General features: G+C 31.9%; 1 protein-coding gene across 1 annotated transcript; it reads right to left on the reverse strand.

Annotated features, from left to right (window-relative positions):
* Positions 1 to 1,824: 1,824 nt before the first annotated feature.
* Positions 1,825 to 10,476, reverse strand: LOC133196935 (protein mono-ADP-ribosyltransferase PARP12-like). The gene is made up of 6 exons (XM_061332781.1): positions 9,372 to 10,476; positions 8,939 to 9,171; positions 8,579 to 8,794; positions 3,776 to 3,972; positions 3,377 to 3,592; positions 1,825 to 2,885 (listed from the first exon to the last, which is right to left on the reverse strand). The coding sequence occupies exons 1-6, from the start codon at positions 10,474 to 10,476 to the stop codon at positions 1,976 to 1,978; spliced, it is 2,877 nt and encodes a 958-aa protein (XP_061188765.1). The 3' UTR covers positions 1,825 to 1,975.
* Positions 10,477 to 13,396: the final 2,920 nt, after the last annotated feature.

Here is a 13,396-nt window from a genome sequence, read left to right on the forward strand (position 1 = left end):
GATCGATGAGAGGGTTACGTAAATTTAATCAAACACAAAACATTGGGTATATGTAAAATACATGCAGTTAAAGACTGAATTATTTTATATTATTTTTAAGTCAACATATTGTTTGTTTCAAAATTAAACAAAAGATAAAGATAAACGCGGATGTTTATTTTGTTTACGATAGCGAAAAACGCAGATGTTTGTTTCCCGTCGCAGGTCGAGGACACACGCAGTGGATGTCTGGTCGATCGAGGGGTGGGTTACATAACTGTAAACACAAACAGCCAGGTTAGATGCGTGCAGTTAATGACTGTGAAATGTTTTACGCTTAGATGTTTTTTAAATGAATACTGTGTGTTTTAATATTAAACAAAGAAATGACAACATTTTCTTTTTCTCTTTTCTCGAAGTCTTCAATTGGTTATTTTAAAACGGAGAAAGGAGAAAGTTGTCACTGAATATTCCGTAAGGAAACCACAAAATAAACATTCAATGTAGTAAGGAATGTTATTTTTAGCAAGTTTATTTCATTTATATGCATGCAGAATTATCCTTCACTTGCCGAAAGAAAACACTTACCTGTTCACAGGTCCAGCTTTTTACTTATAAAATACACAAGACTCGAACCAAAAAAAAAAACCATTTTCATGAGATCAATAACATGTCTAAGTTCAACTTTTCCAGCGAAAGCCATATCGAAATATTTTACCGTTTTTGAGTTAAAAAGCAAAAACTTTCAAGGGCCCTAGATCCCTAATTTTAAGGGCCAACCCCTTTTTAGTGGTATATAAGGAAAGGCCTTAACATGTGCACAACTTTTTTCTACAAAATATTTTTAGAAGACAAAAAAGAAAATATATGCAATTTTTGACCCCTATATAGTGTCATTTTTGAATGCAGAAATCAAAAAACAAAAACCGATTGGCACAACTTTTGTATGCTTCTATTACTTAAAGTCAGTAGTATTTCTGCTTCAGGTTTTGTAGTCTCGGAGCCTTTGTTTGGAAATCAAAGTCTCTAAATTTTCATTGAAAGGGAAATAACTCAAAAGCGGAAGTGATTTTTAAAATGTAGTACAACATTCTGATGGGGTTTTGTAACGTCTACAAAATCTGAAAATTTGAGCAAAATCCGTCGAAAATGAGGAAGATATGAGTCTCAAAGTTAGCATCTAGGAAAAAGACGGAAAAAAAGAATAATAATCTTAACCAACACAATCAGTAGAAGGTTTACCTTTGGCAACGGAACGCCTTAACAAATTTTATGGTCTCTTTTTATATTTTTCCGATTACTTATGTTAATTAATTATCCCTTCAAAATCCACACAACACAAAAACACAGTCAAATGAATACATCACCCAGGCTCTCCGGGTTGCAGTATCACATACGTGCAAAAATACCATCTGCTAGACATATTTACTTTTCGTAATATAATGCATAAAATGCAGTTGAATTTGCGCAATACATGTTAACCTTTTCTTTTCAAAAATGTCGTAGAGATGTTCTATATATCATTTCATTATTTGACTTTAAACATGTGTAAATAATGACACTGCATCTATAAAATTCAAAAAGTTGTAGTCGCTGTCTCTTGCAGTATTTCAATAGAATATTCTTATGCATACAGGCAAGCTAATACACATTGTAGCAAGACAAAAGAGATATATATGAACAGTGACTTGAAAAAATACCTAGGAAAACATATTTCTTCTACTTGAGCAAAATCAATTAATCAGTGACCAATTTATTTATCAAAATCATGTATCTGAAGATATACAGAAAAATAAGACTTGCAGAGCCAAAAATCCCATTTAGTAAATAATTCATATAGACAGGTTTTATGGCAAAAGAGAATCAATGTTTTGTACTCATTTATGAACCTTTTGTTCTACATATACCTATACAAAAAAAAAACAATAAACAGAACCCTTCAAAAAGTTACAGTAAACACGTATGATTCTGTGCTCTTTTTACCTCAAATTCTACTTCACTGAATTGTACACTTGCTCTTTTTCCGATTTCTATCCGGTAGAGATCTAAACTTAGAGGAAGGTGTTGTATTTCGCACAGAAATTTGTTTTGAAGAAGTTGGGTGATGGCTGTAAACTTTGTCGCAATCAGTAAAAACATTTGAGAAGTTTGGGTGTGCTGGAGAACTTGAACTTATAAAAGTGGAATGCGTGGTACTGTTTCTCTGACTAGTAGGAGCGCTTGTTTGGCTAATGGTGGGATTGGAACTTCCAACAGAAGATTGCAAAGAAGTAAATGAGAAACCACCAGCTGCTTGAGAACTTGCAGGAATTTTCGACACGCCACCAGAATGAATGCTACTTGAAGTTCGAATGGCAGCGGAGTGACTTTGAACGCTGCCGATTTGCCCTGAGGTAGTTGATGGCACTGAATTGTTTACATTGGAGAGTCTTGAAGCCTTTAGTTGATTGTTTCTTACAGGTATTGGCCATTGTAGAGAAGTCCCTTCAGAAATGTCTTTATATGCAATAAGGTACTCTGGGTAGCATTGATTTCTATCAAACACAACAAATATTGAAGGATTTGTGACGTCATCCACACAGGAATCATATCTTTTATGGCCCTCTCCTGGAATAATTGGTGGGCATGTCATTTCATGTTTTCCTTTAGTATAGTTTCCAATCAAAACTTTCGCTCTAAACATCAAATGAACTGGACCTTTTGTGTAATTGTTACTATACTTTGCTGAGACTGCAAAGTAAGAACCTTTACCATATACAGTCGCATTTTTTCCGCTCAAACGGAAATCAAAATTGTTGGTACATATACCGTAACAAGTGTCAGAAGAATCGGTACCATGAAAGAGACTTCTCTCATCAATGCTTCCTGTTTTTCTCGACTGGGCTCTTTCCAGATTTGCCCTTTTCCTGCAAAGGAAATAAGCTATAGTGTACATGGCAATCCAGTGAGTAGTACAGTCATGTGCATTCTAGGTACAAATTAGAGTTAAACGACTTGATAAAATTGAAAATTAGAGGGTTTGTTTTTATTCACACAAAAGTCAAATGTTTTACTAGTATTTTGACTAAAAATTCAATAAGATTGTCTTAATTCTAATTTTCGTGATCAATTATGAAAATCATTTATCTGAAGATATATCAAAACAAAACTGTAAGGGACAAAATTAATTAATAAATTAAATATTTTACAAGGATGTACTAGTATTTACGCTCAGATTTTTTAACCACAAGAAATTTTATGAATTCCTCCAAATGTCAAATGGGGAATTGGGATTTTTGTTTTGTTTTGTTTTTACTTTAGATTACTATTCTACAAGACGTCATGAAAAAAAGTCATTTCCTTAGCGAAAATTTACCAATATACGGAACTAAATATATAAGGAAAAAATATATCTTACATTTTGTATTCATTCCACAAGCTTAGATTCTGAATACGATAGATGTTGCTTATTTGAAACTTCTCCTTCCTGAGTGTTGTATAGAATTCAGTCTCGACACTTATAAATTCTCTGCTTGTTTTCTCTAAATCGACCCATTCAAAATCATGCGCTAAGTCTAATGGATCCCATCCAGCAGGATAAGGTTCAGGAATGGCAACATCCAATAATTTTGGACTGAAACGAGAATAAGAGGATTATTTTAAATAAATGATTACATAGATAAATGATTATATACAAACAAAATAAAGATTTACATGTAGTTATAAATATGAATCATATCTATAGGATAATAAATTTTCTGCTCTTGATATTTGATTTTTTTTTATTAATTTCTGGTTTAAGAAAAAAAAAACTCACTACTGCCATGATCCTACTTCAGCCAAAGAAACAAATACAGGTCTTCTCTGAATCTTGCGAACCTTATTGATGTCAATATTTATTTGCTTCCACTCTGTAAACTCCACCCTGTACTTTAATGTGTGACTCTCCCTGGTAAATATATAGCTTTTTTGCCCTGTTAAAAATTTCTTCTCTAGTGTGTATTGAAGAAGATCCTAAAACAAAACATCAGATGAAAGGTATGAAAGGCATGGATCTTACACAAGTATATATAATTTAACAATTCATGGATCCATTGGATAAATATAACGTTTTATATGGTATCTTGCATGTTTGTTTGTTTGTTTGTTTTTTTTTTTTTTTTTTTTTTTTTTTTTTTTTTTTTGAGTTATTGGCAAAATACAAACGGTTTACCACTATATGTCGTATTTAAAATATTTTCAATTCTGCTGATATTTGAATTTTTATTTGAAAACTTTTTTGTTCATACTTATGCATTGTTTTTATTCTTGAAATTCAGGGTTGCCGAACTACATCTTAATTTTGATAATCTCTTCTTTCCTTACAAGATATGTGGTTTTTAATTTTGCAATTTTCTAAATGCCAGGAAAAATACATTTGTATGTATTTTTTTCCTGTACGTACAATTACAAAACTGGTTGACAGGGGATGCTTTCTCTTCCATGGCACCTGATCCCACCTCTGATGTTTTTAGAGGCCCGCGTTTGCTCTGCTCCCGATTTGTATTGCTTCAATGGACTTTTGAGCTTGTTAACTGTTCGTTTTCTCCATATTTCATTTCATCTTGGTGTTATTATAAAAAATTCTTCGGAATTACAAGGTTTTCATTAGAATACCTGGACTATATCACGTGGTCTAAGTAGCAAGGATTATTGTTTAAATACATGTTTAAGACGACACGTAGAACATGATAAAAAATTTATGTATATTAAGATTTATTTAATCCAAGTTCTTGACATACATGTACGTTCAATTACATGTATGTACTATTTAAATTTGATAACTTATGTGGGTGAATTAAAAAAAAATGACCACCAAACTGAATTTTTTTGGCAAAATTCAACTACTTATAACATATTTTTCACTTATATCATCATATTGCAAATGCATTCTAGTTTAAATTCCTGAAGTGGCAATAGAATAGACAATTGGATTAAAAAGTTTCAGAATTTTTATGAGTAAAATTTCTTTTGAAAAAATAAAATATCATTACACCTTAAAAGACTTTCTAAAATACATAATCACAAGAAATTATAGATTTTATGCTTCAAAATGGTAAAAGGGGTATAAATGATTAAATCTAGACCTTGAATGAGTATCTTCTCTTGTACATGTGACAAAAAATTGGCTTTTTGATTGTTATTTTACATAATTTTTTTTCAATTCTGGTTTGAAAAGTTTTAATATGAAAAAAATATGAAGCAATAAAATTCCCCAAAATTCACTTTTTTATCCGTTCAGGTCAATTCTTTAAATCTAAGCCAAAAAAGAATTGTTATATACGAGTTCTCTTACAAAAAGTACTAGATTTTGAAGTGACCCTATGTTACATTATTGTGTTGCACTCCTGACTTCTGATATGTATTTTATTTAACATTGTTTTAAAAATTATAACACACAATAACCCACTCTTACTTTGTTAATCAATTTGTCGTGTTGATATTTTTCATCGTTTACAGCAGGTTTTTCATATTTTGAAGACCTTAAAACGTGATTATTTGAAAAGTGTAATATATATAAATTTTATTTAAAATATAAGTGAAATGATGAAAACTATTCCCTGAATTGACTGTAAAATTTCTGTAATTTGTTGATAGACATAGTGTTTTGAACATCAAATAGTATCAAGCATTTTTTTTTCAACTTATTTTTTAGTAAAGATAGTTAAAAAGCATCGGTAATTATGAAACAGTTTTGTTGCACTCCTGACTGCAGTAAAGTTTAAAATTTAAACCATAGAACACAAAAATTCATAAAGTGTTGGCAACATCAAGTGGTAATGAAATTTTGCAATATTTATAGTCCAATACTTCATAATTAAAACAGACGAAAGTATTTAAAATTCGCATTTTATCTGGAATTATACCCTATTTTATGCCAAAAAAACTACCTTAAATGTATATTTAGAAGATAAAATATATTTTAAAGCATATTTTCCTTTAGAGGACAAACACAGTAACCCACCAGAAAATTTCTACTCGTCATTTTTTCTTTATTTTTATTCTTAGTGGATGATTTATAATTCTAACATATTTGTTGCACTCCTGACCAAAAGCATTGGGACCTTTAAAGTAGAATTGTGAAGTGAAAATTACATAAGAACTTGTTCTGTTGTTTCAGTGAAGTTGAGGAGGAATTACTTGAATTTAATGACAATGTTTTAGTGTGTTTATTTTTAACATTCATTAAAAAAAATCACAAAAAAGATAAAAACACATCTGAATTGAAAAAATTGAAAAATGAAGAATTTTAATAATAAAACTATCAATAATTTAGCATTAAATTATACAAAAAGATCATTATTAATTAATGAATACCTCTAAGCATGAATAGAAGTCTTTTCGACACACAACTTGAATCTTTAAAAAAATGTGTTGCACTCCTGACCATAGAAATATAGATCTGAAGGACAGACAGATCCTGTAATTGATAAATCTATTTGGTAAAAATGTTCTTTGTGTCTTTATTTTCCAAAATAAAAATCAGAAAATCATATAATGATAATAGTTTTTTCATGCTTGGGAGCAAAACATCAAATGTTGCACTCCTGACATTTTTGGGTATGCACATATACTTGACTCTCATTAATGCTGCTTGTGATTTATATAACATTTTTAAGTTTTAAAATGTATATCAGTTATTATTTCACACTTCCAAAATTCTTTTTTGTCTTAATTTTCTATCAGAATTTTACAATTGATGTTTTTTTGGCAACACTACATTTTTTCTGTTGCACTCCTGACATGGTATAACATTTTTTTAAACATCAGTCATGACCACAACTTGATTAAACAAAAGTTATGACAGTCCACATTTAAAGCTCAATACTTTGAATATTATCGGGAAAGTCTTTATTTTCAACATGAAGCATTGTTTTTTATTTCACAGATCTCCAAAAAATATTGAAATTTCAAAATGTCACAAAAAGGTGTTGCACTCCTGACAATTTTAGCATCATTTTTGGGCATAACTTTTTTGTTAATTGAGATATCAAAGAGATATTTGGCAGGTATTTAGACACTATCTAAAGACATATTCTGAGACATAGAAATCTATTTTTATTGCCTGTATTTTTAGTGTGGGTTGATAAATATGCGTTTGGTCATTTTTTTTAATTCACCCATATCTACAATATAATAAAGCTGCTGCTTAATCAAAAATGTGTGTTTTTTTCGGAATGGATTTAAAATAGACATTTATATACAAAAATACATGACAATACAATGGCTTGATTAACATAGCATCCCATGGAAACTATAAGTCGTAATATCATCAAAGTCATTGTTTTTACAAAAACTCGCTAATGAAGTTATGATAATTATAATAATATGTGTTGATATTCGAGTTCTTCTTTCGATAGTCGATATTAAGTACATGTAGGCATGCCATCATGCGTATCTCAATATAGTGATACATGTGTTGAAATCAGTGATAAGTTTCTTTGAAATGAAAAGTATTTTTTAAAAAGAACCCGAAACATAATTTGCCAAACCGTCAGCTTGAAGTCCATATTTGAATATTTTAAACAAATAAAAAAATATGCATGATTCAGGTTCTTTTGAAAGAAAAACCCCTTTTGTTCTTTGGTAAAGAATTATTTTGGGGGCAATAGGCAAACAAGCAATAGGAAACAATAGGCAACAGGGACTGCAAATAAACGAGATAGTTTATTTAATTATACCCCCCCTTCCCGAAAAAAAAATAGAAGAAAAAGGAAATTGAGATTTTGTTCAACTTTTTTTGTGAGTAAATGATTTCCATGTAAAAGGTCATGTATAACTGTAATTTTAACCACTTATGAATTGGTAAGTTGTTGAAAATAATTATAAAAAATTTCAAGAAATCTGTGATTTTTTGTTCGTTTTCATGTTTTTGCCCCCAAAAATGACAAAAATATGATATTTCAAGAAAAAATGAATGCAATGGTACAAACAAAGAATGTTTTACACAAAAATAAGTATGCTTTGTTTAATATGCTGAGGCAGATATTGCTTCTTACTGCCCCTTGTTGTTCATCGAAATCCACAAATATTTACATGTAGTGCCTTTTGAAATAATCGAAGGAGAGACAAACAAAATTAATGCAATACATTAAATCAATACAAACTTTAATATTGTCTTAAGATGAATTAATTGCTTTAAAAATATAGAATGATATTTATATGAAAGTGAATGTCAAGATACCATTTTGATTGATTGATTGATTGTATATTGTTTTACGTCCCATTCGAGAATTTTTCACTCATATAGAGACGTCACCATATACCGGTGAAGGGCTTCAAATTTTGACCTTTACTCGGCACTCAGGGCCATTGAGCAGTGAGGGATCTTTATCGTGCCAACGCCTGCCGTGACACGGGGCCTCGGTTTTTAAGGTCTCATCCGAAAGACCCGCAACTTTCACTCCAAAGTGCCGAGCGCATGGCGAAGGAACAGTTGCTACCTATTTTTTATCGACTTAGGTCTGTCGCGGCCGAGATTCGAACTCACGACCTCCCGATCACGGAGCGAGCGCTCTACCGACTGAGCTACCGTGAACGGTGATACCATTTTGTATAAGATTAGAATTTTTGACATTACCGGTTCATATTGCATCCACTGTCCATAGTCATTCTTAAAGTACCACCTCCACTGTGTGTGGAACGAACCTATTTTAAGTGGAATGTTCTCTTCGGCAAATGATACCGTAGTGAGTCGCCTGTATGGTACCTCTACAGAGTTTCCAGCCATGTTAATGATACCATATTCCTTTCTGAAGTAAAGAGTGATTCTCTCTGTGTTCTCTAAAATAGTAAACTGTAAAAATCGCAATATATTATGAAATGTTCTCCAGAATCTGGGTGTATCTTTCCTTCTACATATATCTTTACAAAATAAAGATAGTAAATTGGAGAGATTTATATTAATTGACTTTTAGTTAATAAAAAAAAAAAAAAACACCTTTCCATCAGCACTGTCTTCCGTATTGCAGTAACTCTGTTCAAGCTTTTGATTTTCTTCGTCATCAAAGCTGACCCAGTCTCCATAGATACGGATCTGCCAGAGGTAGGGGAATCGAGTGTGGTGTTTATCACAATCTTTTTCCTGACAGCCTCCCGTCAAACCACTCAAACAGATGCTTTGTTTGTGCGCATTCGTATCAAAAATACTACTGGATTTTGAATGGTTTTCTTCTAAAATGCAAAGAAAACAAACATTATAAAATTTAGGGTTCTGGATATTTTATTTCTATCAATTTATTGAAATTATTAAACGAAATTATGACAACCTTTTTATTTTTATTGCACAAAAGTATCTTTTTGTTTTTATAAACTCATTTTAAGAAGTGGTAAATACGTTGACAATGATTGACGGACTTCCTTTAATAGCTCACCATTTAGTCGGCTGAACCACGGATATTCTCTGTTTTGTCTATAATATCCTCTGCTTGTTACTTGCTCTTTTTCACTGGGTTCTGTTTTCCTTTCTTCCTCATGATTCCATGTTACTTCTTTCAATTTGGTATTTGCTTTAGCGGCAATCAATGATGGATGAACGGATGGAGTCTGACAAAGATAAGTAACGCTGAGTTGTTTTCGTGGCATGTTAATCGACGACTTAAGCAAGAACAACTTTTCCCTTGGCCATCTTTCCATTTTGTACACGGAGAGAACCCATCTGTTATGCGGAGTCTCAAATGAATGTCCTCTTTCGCACTCAGGATCTTCGCATCTATTTGTTATAAAATTGTAACAAATGTGAAGAAAAGGACAGTCTTCCCCTGCCAAACATGTTCGCGCGCGGCAAACTTGAGGATACCTACACAATATTAACACTTTGATGTCTTCGTCATTGAAATCTTCGAGACCGAGTTTTTCCTTTATCTTTGTATTGTGTCCGTTTGTAAAGTCATGCTCCTTTCTACATTTGTAACCATTTCTACAGAATCCATTTAGATAAAATTTACAGATGTGAAAATGACAACAATTTCCGCGACTACATTCCTTTTCTTTTCCGATCCCCGTGTGATGGAAGCACAAAGTTGCATTCTTTAGAAAAGGTCCCATGCATATAGGTGTTTGTTCTCTTTTGTAAATAGTTAGTCTTTCCTTGCGTTCTGATAACCATTCAGTGAAGTTTCCTGGTAAATGGGGGTATTCTTCACTGAATTTTGATACACTTGATAAACCACCCGTTCTTTTCACAAGAAAGTTGAACACGCTTTCCTCAGAAAAATCGGAAGCAACTGGGCCACGATTTGCTTTTCCTATGAAATAAACATTCTCTTTCCATATATTTTTGTACAAATACGATGAGCTATAGTCGTCATCCACATCCATGGGCTCAACATGATCTGTGGTGTCATCTGCAGACGATTCATCTTCACTTTTGATGCCTGCTTCTCTTAAACGAGTACATTCATTTTCTCTCCATTTATTTCTGTAACCTCTTACTCTAGACCCTGCAGATTTTCGGCCTTTTCCACGATAAGTATTCATTTCCGGATTAGACTTCTACTTCTTCACATATTTTATGTCAGAATAATCGATTTAATTGCTTTCTTAGAAGTTTGTCTTAGTGTATGTCATTATTCGGAGCTTCCCCTCCTTTCTTTAATTAAATCTATAATAAATTAATAAAAATATGTCAATTGTTTTCTCATTTTATTCATTACCTGTAAGGTAGTCATGATTTTTTCACTTTTATTTTATGGTTTTACCCTATATGACATATTTTTCAATTAATTCTATTCTCAGCTAAAGATAATTAATATTGGAATGCTGACATAATGACTAAGAAATGACTAAGAAACGATAAGATCAAACAACATGCATTGACAGTATGAATACTATAGAAAAAAAATGTCATCATATGTAAGATTTTCACTTAAATTTCTCGTTACTCTTCGTGTTTTAATAAGAATTTAAAAAAAATCTTTGTTTTCATGAAATTATTTAACTTGTCCATCGACAACATCATTTAACTTGTAAATTAAAAAAATGCCATTGACTTTACTAATTTATTCAAACATTTTGTGTTAAATTCTAACTCTAAAAGAATTCTCTGTTTCTAGAAATAGAAGTTTAATACTCAAATAGCATTATTGAATTCATATTTTAGGTACATGTACTTGTCTAGTATTTTCCTATTTTGGTATATATTTATTTAAATATTTTATTGGGGGGGGAGGGGGGGGGGTAAAAATATATTTAAAGAAACTGTACTGTGAATAAAGAGCAGTATGTGAAGCCAAGAAAACATTGCCTTGGTTAGGAAATCGTTGGCTTAAAATCGATAAACGTAAGCAAATATAATGCATTTCTTTGCCCTTACACCGCAGGAACAACTTGCGATAACGGTGTATACAAGAAAAACTAAAATGCAATCTCTATAGACCTCTGTCCTTTACTCAGTAAAAGTGTTCCTTCACAGAAATAAACAAGCTATGTACGCAGACGAACATGTACAGTGATTGTGGATTCTCTAAAACACCCAAACGTGCAAGGAGTGGAAAGCATGTTAAACTGTACGTAAGAAGTTGAATATTTGTATGCAACCATAAATAGTTGGTCCATTCTGTATCTCCTTATGTCGTCTAAACTTAAGCTTATAAACGATGTAAAATAAATTATGTAAATAATCATATTTTTACCACAAAGAAATATAAAACATTTACTTATAAAGAAATTTCATGTTTATTGTTCTGCTACATTACTGTATATATAGACTGGCGTTGGCAGTAAGATTTTATCCGACTTTGAATGCACACATTTTTGTGCTCCGATCACAGATGATTCCATTAATCTTCGTACTGGTGAAAATATAAAAAAAATCCTGCCTCATGAGTAAAATAAATTCCATATCCAAGTGCAAAACATTGAATATCCGCTATTTATTCGTTCATTGGTGTTTCGGAAAGAGACAAATCGAATTAAGAAAGCGCGACTTTTCTTATTCTGTTTAGCATTGTGGACTTTCATCATATTATCGTTTATAAAGAAGTTTCAAATCTTTCTATTTCAGTTTTGATTTTAAAAAAAAGTTTTGACACAACATTGGTAACATGAAATTACAACATCTACCTACGATGACGCTGTTTCTAATTTTAGAATAAATCGATCGGTTATGCACACGGCTCATTGTCTGACGTCATGGCTTGTTGGTCAAGTCGTTCAATAGAATTCTTTTGATAACTTGATCTTGGAAACTTCATACGTTTAGTATCTTAACTATCAATTGGAAAGAATGAGTAAGGAAACATGCTAAACACCAAAACAAACCAGAGCATTTGACCTAATGTCATTAATATCACATTATACCTTACAGGTTACATAACACTTGGCCATTCTCGAATGCATCATTCATGTCCAGCAAAACAGCAGGAATTTATGATTGAAGCTGTGTAGCAACCGCTAATGATAAAACACTTAATGATAGAAATATCATCATGTGCGCTATGGAGAAAAATGTCTTTTTAAGCTGAAAAAAAAGTTATCAGACGTTATTATTTACATGATTGAAACACCAGCATAAATTAGTTATACATAAATCGGCAACCCCAACCCCACCCCTACTTCCTATGGCCAAGAAAAAAAAGAAATTACAAGTAATGTAGTATATACAGTAAAAATTCACGTCAAATTTTTATTTTATGCCACTGAATTGAATTTTTTTTTTATTTCTTAGGGGGGGGGGGGGGAAGAATTCATTTCTGGACTCAGAGTCATGTTGATATACTGGATTTAACTTTTCTGGATTGTTATAAAAAATTTCTCACGTCAGACAAGCTTTTTAGGAAAGCTAGTACTTGTAGTTCGTTTGGTGTTTAGCGGATAACATTCATTCAGCAAATTATGTACAAGGTCATTTAAGTAGCTATTTTCTTAGCCCTAACTTTGTTAGGGATATTCCTGAACATAATTACTAATCCTGTTAATAAGACAAAAATCATTTATAAAATTGACTAGGTGCGGAACTGAGCAGAATACATGCATGAGTACTAAAATCTTATTTCACTGCAACTTTAATTAATAGCTCTGTAAAAAGCTTAATAGTTAATTTATCTGCAGATTTATTTTTCTTTAAAAAGATGCAGCCCATTCGATTTCATGTCTCTCATTCCATTTCTAACAAGAAGTCTGCGAGCCAATGCTCACTAATAATACCCCCGCTCTGATGTGAATACACAAGTTCAGTTATGGACAAACACAGTGATAATCAGGAAATTGACATTGGATTAGTAAAAAATAAATCCCAACATATGGCATGCCTAAACAAACATTGTGTTAAGATTTCAAGCACCTGCAATGAGTAGTTGCTGAGAAAACTGCGACCAAAATTTGTTATGTATGGTACAGACAGATGCAGGGATAAACAGGAAGTTGACATTGGATTTGTACCAAAATGAATCCCATTATA

This window comes from Saccostrea echinata, unplaced genomic scaffold (genome assembly GCF_033153115.1).
Source record: "Saccostrea echinata isolate AGI-Se365-2 ecotype Australia unplaced genomic scaffold, CSIRO_AGI_Sech_v1 ptg000030l, whole genome shotgun sequence".
Lineage (NCBI taxonomy): Eukaryota > Metazoa > Mollusca > Bivalvia > Ostreida > Ostreidae > Saccostrea > Saccostrea echinata.

Bases quoted from the DNA above. Each gene is read 5' to 3' on its own strand.
- LOC133196935 (XM_061332781.1), bottom strand. From the start codon at position 10,476: ATGAATACTTATCGTGGAAAAGGCCGAAAATCTGCAGGGTCTAGAGTA. The intron at 3,973-8,578 runs GTAATGTCAAAA...GTTTTGTTTTAG, and splicing joins AGTGGATGCAATATGAACCG to GATCTTCTTCAATACACACT. The intron at 2,886-3,376 runs GTAAGATATATT...TTTCCTTTGCAG, and splicing joins TTGTGGAATGAATACAAAAT to GAAAAGGGCAAATCTGGAAA.